General features: G+C 38.1%; 1 protein-coding gene across 1 annotated transcript; it reads right to left on the minus strand.

Annotated features, from left to right (window-relative positions):
* Nucleotides 1–223: 223 nt before the first annotated feature.
* Nucleotides 224–6,860, minus strand: LOC128617014 (uncharacterized). Its single transcript, XM_053639950.1, has 9 exons — nt 6,719–6,860; nt 5,946–6,098; nt 5,561–5,713; nt 5,169–5,321; nt 4,807–4,959; nt 4,424–4,576; nt 4,053–4,184; nt 3,901–3,961; nt 224–1,993 (listed from the first exon to the last, which is right to left on the minus strand). Exons 1-9 carry the CDS (start codon nt 6,719–6,721, stop codon nt 1,974–1,976), a joined length of 981 nt encoding a protein of 326 aa, XP_053495925.1. The 5' UTR covers nt 6,722–6,860; the 3' UTR covers nt 224–1,973.
* Between the last annotated feature and the right edge of the window lie 1,576 nt (nt 6,861–8,436).

An 8,436-nucleotide genomic window follows, 5' to 3' on the forward strand; every position in this document is an offset into this window, starting at 1 on the left:
ACCCTACCATAGGTCATGTGACTTTGAGTGAACATGCTGGATTTCAGCTCCTGTCTCTTCAGGACTCTTTGTGTTGGTAACCTATCCTGCCAGTACAATTAAAAAGAAAAGCTTCAGAACTATTTGTCAAAGTTAGCAGTGATCATGCACACACACTGACACTAATTCACACCTAGGGGAAATTTAATATTGGCCAATTCACTTAATAAGCCCGGTTACAACCTTCTCTGCTGATCCCTCAGAGCCCAATGAGTGTACCTTGGTCAATTAAGGAGAAGATCTTACCCCCACGCAGCTCCAAGAGCTGACAGAGGTAGTGGACCAGTTCGCCGACATCATCTCGTCCACCCCAGGGCTGACCCATCTGGTCCAGCATGAGATCAAAACACCGCCAGGATGTGGTGGTCAGACAGTGGCCCTACCGTGTACCGGAGGCTCGCCTTCAAGCTATTTAGGAGGAAGTCAGATGGATGCTACGGGATAGGATCATCAAGGAGTCGATGGCAGGTATTAAGTATAAATACCATTAATCTGGAAAAAAAGAATCTATCGGTTTTGGTGTCTATTGATGTTATTTTCAATTCCCATGGTTCTACTCACAGGATTAATCACACACATGATTTATTCTGAGGTTTGGCATTAATGTGAGCAAGGACGTTACAGATCCAATCACAGCTGCAGCATAGACAACCTGCCACAAGTGAATTATGCGTTGTACCATGAGGAGACAGAGTTCAACTTGACCTAATGACTGATGGGTTAAATATAAATCTGAGCTTCACCTTGCATAATGTATTCTGTCATATGAAAAAAAAAAACAATCATTACAAAATCTGTTCTATGGTACAGTGAAGAATTGGACAAATGTCTCAACAAGGTGAGTTAAGAGGACCAAAAATAAGCTGCAAGTCTTCTTCAAAGCATGGACACAATCTCGAAATAATTGTCGTCAGACCCTTGTTTCAGCCATTAGTTTCTTATTTGACACGGTATTTAAATTAATAAATGATTGGGCCGTTTCCAGTGAAACCAGGACTTCAATGGTTTATCACATAAAACACAGACATTTTTATCCATACAAATGCATTTGAAAAAAAAAAAACCAAATAATGCATATACTATTCCTACATGATGCTGGGAATCTATTGCTTTTAAAATGTCTAGATTACACTATTCATATGTAACATTCACCTAGTTTGTCTAGTTCACCTTCCTTACCAAGAAAAGAAAGTACAACATTTACATGAACTAAAACACTTTACGTTTGCCTTTCGTTAAGTTTGGCTTGACTACAAAGTCTTATTTATAAAGATCCAAATTGTTTTGCTTCGAAGATTTTTCTGATGTCCTGAAGCATCCTGGTCCATCCTGAGCGCTTCACTCATCTTATACACTGTTAATCCTGATTACCCACAATTCAGACAATGAAGAATTTTCGTTCTTAACCTCTGGGATAGTGTTTCAGAAAACATAAAAAACATTAGAAACACCAGATGTTTTTTAATCCAGATTTTATTATTATTATTTTGTGTGTTTGTTTGTCTGTCCTTGATTTGTAGTAAATCAGTTACTTGGGGAATACACAGGGTGTTCCAAAAGGCTCCATACAGAAGAGAGTATGTTTGCCAGCACCACGTCGGTTGTGCCTTCGTCAGTGGATATTCATGGACGTCCACTTCTCGGTTGGTCCGTAGTCTATTTGAATTTCTTAATAAGTTTGGCAACAATGTCGTTCGTGTGTGTGATGTGCTTGCCATGTTTCCTATTAAAGTTCATCGCAACAGCTTCCCGATCCAGCCGTGAGAATGATTTCAATATGTTCTTCTTAAAAATATATATATATAAAAAAAAGTATAAAGTATTGTAAGCATGAAAAATCTTGGAAGCTTTGTTTTGACAATGTAAATCCTTATTGAAAAGTCCATTATAACTCAGTAGGGGCTTGGTCTATGGATCTGTGGTCCTGATGTCTTCTACTTGGTCCCCAGATATTCTGTTGTACACAAAAGAGAGTCATATTTATAGCATTAGAAACATCACAAAAGGAACACATCTAACACAAAAGAGGATACATCTAAACTAACCAATCCTAGTTGTTGGTTATTTTTTTCTTCAAATTGATTTAAGTCCAGAGAATCTGCTTAAATTTTGTCATTTCAAATAGGACCACGTTTAAAGCCAGAAAACAATGAAGCAACAGCAGCTGCTGTTTAATAGCGCATGGCCCCCCCGCATTTCATTAAAATTACATATTGACACTCCATGTACTTAGAATAAAGCTTAACGGCTCACCAGTTGGTATTAATGTAATTATTTGTTGTACAGCAAAGTGCAATACTACATGCAATTGTACTACATACAAATATACAACATTTTAAAGTTCCTCTAAGTATCTTCCTTCTGGACAACCCTTTCTCCTGAGGCCGAATGTCACCCCAGTTATGGGGAGGTTGATGTGAACTGCTAAGATTTCATATAAATTTCTGAAAGAAATTATCGGGATGGTTTCTAGACCTAATCCTGGGTACAAAAAAAAAGTACATTAATGTCTACTATAAGTGTATGTACCAAATATTGAGTGCATAAATTACAATACTTTTCAGAACGTCGACGTTTCTGTATTATAAATTCTTCATTTGAATATTTTGAGATACTGGATTTTTGATTTCCGTGAGCTGTAAGCCGTAATCGTCAAGATTAAAACAAAAAAAAAGGCTTGAAATATTTCACTTTAAGTGTAATGAATCTAGAATATATGAATGTTCCACTTTTTGAATTAAATTACGAAAATAAAATGAACTTTTGCACGATATTCTAATTTTTTGAGATGCACCTGTATACTAATGAATAATTTGAAATGAAATGAAATGAAATGAAACATTTCCTGGAGCAAAGTCTCCTCAGTGGACAGGGCTGCAGGGCCGGAGGGCTTCACACCCTCATCTGAACCAAAAATATTAAAACATGATTCATGCCGATATTGTTTTACTATTTGCACCATCTAATTGTGTGCAGGGAACATCTTTATTGTTTTGTTACACATTTTACAGACTATATGATGTCGGTGGGGTTTATTTTTTTCGCTTGTTTGTTTGTTTGTTTTTGTTTTGTTTTACACGTGACTTACACGTGAGGTTTAAATCCATGCTTACCAAGTTGGGGCACAGCAACAGCTGTATTTTTTCCTTCACTTTCCTCCGTAATGTCCCTTGCTGTCTTGTTATCAGTAAGCAATCCAAATTAAGCTGCTTTATTTAGACCTTAGAAAATATTTAAAAAGCCTAAACTAGAATTGCAATGCGAAACTCTCCGAGATAAAGAGGCACTACATGGATATTATTAAAAGTGTAAACAAAGCGAAAAGAACAATAATTAAAATATAGTCAAGAATATTAAAGCATCTGAGTAAATACAAAACGCTTGTTACAGGACAATTCTCATGAGGGAAAGTTTTTGCCATGGCTACTGCCAAATTACCAAATGGTTTGAAACTGGAATGTAAAATGTCTCACTTACAATATTTACACCTTTGATATCATGACACTAACTGGGGTCACATGTATATATTTATACCTAGTCTTTGGCTTTGACTTCATACTTAAGCATCTCTAAATACACTGTTCAACATAGTGTGAGGTAAATTTGCATTATAAATATCTTAAAACCATACGAATAGTCAGAGGTAATTATATATTTCGATTGTCTCAATGTCATTGTGTGATGTCAGAGTAAGTTTGGCAGTATGAAATGTCAGTACATGTTAGGACATCATTATAAGTACTGTCATGGATATATTTTGCCTGCTTGCGAAATATTATTATTATTATTATTATTATTATTATTATTATTAGGACAGGGACACTGACTGGAGTTGGATGTTGTCATTTAAATGGTCCTTACCAGGCATGGAGCTGCAATTTTGGTCCTCTGAAAGTGCAGCCATCACTGGAAGCTCTATCTGCTGAACATCAAGCAAGCAGTAATGTGATACACTGTGGTGTAGTGTAGGTAGTATATGAATCAACATCATAATACTTAAACACTTGTTATACCTGGTCCTGAGTGCTGGGAGTGAATATCTGCTCCTGGTGGTACATGTGGGAGGATGGGATAGGGTGTGGCGGGTCACCAGCTTCAACACACGGTCCAGAGCAGGAAAAAGAGTCCCAGCTGGGGTAATACGGCTGTGGCAGGAGGAGAAGAAACAAGCAGGGTTTGAGTTATGTTTAAGAGACCTAACTAGGATAATCAGTTAACTTCCTCTGTAGAACGCTTTAATGTAGAGATGTAATACTGTATAGTAATACAGCATGAGAGAAAAGACATCAATTATTCTGTTATTAAATGCAAATTCAAGATTCATATAAAAACATAATTTCTGAACATAAACAGTCCTACAATTAGAATGAAAACGGTCTTATACCTGGGCAGGCAGGCTGTAATACGCCTGGCCCTGAGTGCTGGGGGTCAAGTCCTGTTCCTGGTGGTACACGTGGGGTGCAGAGACAACGTGGTGGACGTCACCAACCTCAGCCCACGGTCCAGAGTTGGACGAATCCCAGCTTGCGTAATATGGCTGTGGCAGGAGGCGAAGAAATAAATAGGGTTTGGGTTACGCTTTAGAGACCTAAGTAAACAATCAATTATATCAGTCTGTAGAACTCTTTAATGTAGGGATGTAATACAGGGTGAGAAAAAAGACATAAATAATTCTGTTATTAAATGCAAATTCAAGATTGGCATAAAACATAATTTCTGAACATAAACAGTCCTACAATTAGAATAAAAACGGTCTTATACATGTACCTGGGCAGGCAGGCTGTAATACGCTTGGCCCTGAGTGCTGGGGGTGAACTGCTGTTCCTGGTGGTACACGTGGGGGGCAGGGACAAGGTGCTGGACATCACCATCCTCAAACCACGGTTCAGAGCTCGACGAATCCCAACTTGCGCAATATGGCTGTGGCAGGAGGGGAAGAAACAAGCAGGGTTTGGGTTAGGCTTTAGAGACCTGAACATGACATTCAATTAACTTCCTCTGTAGATGTAATGCACCATGAGAGAAAAGACATTAATAATTCTGTTATTAAATCCGAATTCAAGATTCATATAAAAATATAATTTCTGAACTTAAACAGTCCTACAATTAGAATAAAAATGGTCTTATACCTGGGCAGGCAGGCTGTAATACACCTGGCCCAGTGTGCTGGGGGTGAAGTCCTGTTCCTGGTTGTACACATGGGGGGCAGGGACAAGGTGCTGGACGTCACCATCCTCAACCCACGGTTCAGAGCTCGACGAATCCCAACTTGCATAATATGGCTGTGGCAGGAGGAGAAGAAACAAGCAGGGTTTGGGTTAGGCTTTAGAGACCTGAACACGACATTCAATTAACTCCCTCTGTAGAACTCTTTAATGTAGAGATGTAATACTGTATAGTAATACAGCATGAGAGAAAAGACATCAATGATTCTGTTATTAAATGCAAATTGAAGATTCATATAAAAACATAATTTCTGAACATAAACAGTCCTACAATTAGAATAAAAACGGTCTTATACCTGGGCAGGCAGGCTGTAGTACGCCTGGCCCTGAGTGCTGGGGGTGAAGTCCTGTTCCTGGTGGTACACGTGGGGCGCAGAGACAACGTGTTGGACATCACCATCCTCAACCCACGGTTCAGAGTTGGACGAATCCCAGCTTGCGTAATACGGCTGTGGCAGGAGGAGAAAAAACAAGCAGGGTTTGGGTTAGGCTTTAGAGACCTGAACACGACATTCAATTAACTCCCTCTGTAGAACTCTTTAATGTAGGGATGTAATACAGAATGAGAGAAAAGACATAAGTAATTATGTTATTAAATGAAAATTCTATATTGACATGAAAACATAATTTCTGAATATAAAGTCCTACAATTAGAAGAAAAAAACAACAACAGTCTTATACCTGGGCAGGCAGGCTGTAGTATGCCTGGCCCTGAGTGCTGGGGGTGAAGTCCTGCTCCTGGTGGTACACGTGGGGCGCAGAGACAACGTGTTGGACATCACCATCCTCAACCCACGGTCCAGAGTCGGACGAATCCCAGCTGGTGTAATACGGCTGTGGCAGGAGAGGAAGAAATAAACAGGGGTAGGTTACACTTAAGAGACATAAATAGGAGTATCAATTCCCTTTACTGAACTCTTTATGAAGGCATGTAGTATTGTAATAAATCATGAGAGAAAAGTCCATAAATATATTTGTGTGTGTGTGTGTGTTGTATGTCTGATTACAAAATCAGGCTGTTTATCCCAGTCATCTTAGGCCTCATGTTAATGAGAAAAGATAACGAATCGATATGGGAGAGATTCAGTCATTTAAAAAGCTGGGGTGCTGAGGGGAAAATCCTTATCTCCTTTACTCAGTTGCTCTATATGTTCAGATAGCCTTTTCACACGGTACACAGTCACCACCGAAATGATTCACTCTACACAGGTCTAGATATTTTACTTCGTGTACTACAAGGATGTATCGTTTATGTTCAGTCTTCGTGATTCGTGATTAAGGCTTGGGCGCCCCCTTTCGAAGAGAACGCATATTGTCACAGACATAGTGAATATTTCAATAACACCTGTCCTTCCTAACAATAAAACTCCATTTGAATAATTACCGTTAAGTTTTACAAAACGACGTTTCAAAATCGCTGATTCACAACACTACTATGTCTGCTCAAAGCTTACCATTTCTTCAGAAGATGATATTCGTGCAGGGAAATGCTCAGATTAATGGTAAAGATGTTAAAAAGGTGAATAGAGATGTTCAGAGGTGTAAAAATTTGCTTAAGAGATGTGAGGTTTGCTGAAAGTATCCTATCGCAGGCGAGTTATGAGTTGGAATGCGTCAGAGGTTGGACTCTGTTTTAAAAAAAAACACTGTGTGAGCATAATATTCTGTCTGCTCTAATATTCAAAAAACAACACCTAGCAAATCCCCCCTCCCCCTCCCCCATTACTTCACTATCAATTCGTGTAAACTCAAGACATTTAAGTCATTATCATGTGAGAAAGATCATATTTTCTGCAGTTTTCTGCACAACATAGTGACATGAAGGAAGTTATGAATGTTTAGATGCACATTCATTAAGTTTTCAGTAGTGGTGCTACTACACAAATGTGTTTAAAAATGCATCATTTTGAAAACATATTCACATTTCATATAGGTGTGTTCACACATAAACAAAACAATTTGGTGGAGGTAACTCGGTAGTGTGTTATTTTCTAGATAATTAAACCTAAACTGCTTAGCAAAACAGCAGTTAAACCGTGCATTGATTTTGGCCTATGACATTTAATCAAAGCAGTTAGAATAACTCTTCTGTAATGGTATTTAACAGTGCAGATTACATTTATATCATATTTACTGTATTACATTCATGTGATACATATGGTATCACATATAGTATACAGATTAGTGAAGTGTAAAAGCAGTAGTTTTTGAATATACAGGGTGTCCCAAAAGTCTCCATACATAGGGGACCATGTACGCCTGCACCAGGTGTTCGTGGATGTCCACTTCTCTGTTGGTCTGAAACACTTCCAGTATTTTTGAATGTATTAATAAGTTTGACAACAGTGTCATGTGTGATGTTGTGCTTGCCATGTTATACTTGGCTTCTTGTCATGTTAGAATTACAGCTAGAAAACATCATTAGTTTTACTGTTAGAAGATGGTATACCAGTTTGCCTGAATTTCTGATGCCCCATAAACAAAACGATAAGAATTGAGAATAAAACTAGCTCTTCAAATCTGTCCGAATGTGTTTAATAGCAATTTATCAAACAGCTGTTGAACAAGCAGAACATAGACTTAAATACGACATCTTTGACTTCCAGCAGTCAACTCCTCTCAAATCCACAGCCGTGACATCTGCATCTGTGCGGTTCTTTGTCATAAATGCATCTGATTTAACTGTGAAAAAGGGAATAAAAAAGAGTGACAAAGTGGTTGATTAATTTATTTTCTAATTTTTAAAGGGGACAGAGGAGTGAGGACCTGTGTTGTTTTTTGTTGTTGTTGTTGTTTTTTTTTTTAGTTTATTTTGTTTTGTATTTGTTTAGTTGTATTGATGTAATTGGTGCTATTGGTGCTAATAACGCCAAGGTCATGTTTTTGGTAGCTCTTTGGTCTCCATGATGCTGTAGGAACAGATGTATTTATACTGAGTTTATGTGACACTTGCACACAGATGAACTTATTACATGAACTAACTAGCCTATACTGTGTGTACCAGTTTTTGCTGAATGCATTACATACACATGCTGTTTATTGTTATTCAAAAGTTACTTTCATAGTCATAGGACTCTTTTCCTGTATGGAGATCTAAAAGATTTTTTAAAAATCTCATCAGTAAGAAGCAAGTTGCATCATGGGTCAGAATTTCAAACCCTAAGAAGAGACA

Source organism: Ictalurus furcatus, chromosome 13, assembly GCF_023375685.1.
Source record: "Ictalurus furcatus strain D&B chromosome 13, Billie_1.0, whole genome shotgun sequence".
Classification (NCBI taxonomy): domain Eukaryota; kingdom Metazoa; phylum Chordata; class Actinopteri; order Siluriformes; family Ictaluridae; genus Ictalurus; species Ictalurus furcatus.

Bases quoted from the DNA above. Each gene is read 5' to 3' on its own strand.
- LOC128617014 (XM_053639950.1), bottom strand. The intron at 4,960-5,168 runs GTATAAGACCAT...CTCCTGCCACAG, and splicing joins ATTACAGCCTGCCTGCCCAG to CCATATTGCGCAAGTTGGGA. The intron at 1,994-3,900 runs GTAAGGACCATT...TGTGTACAACAG, and splicing joins AAATTGCAGCTCCATGCCTG to AATATCTGGGGACCAAGTAG.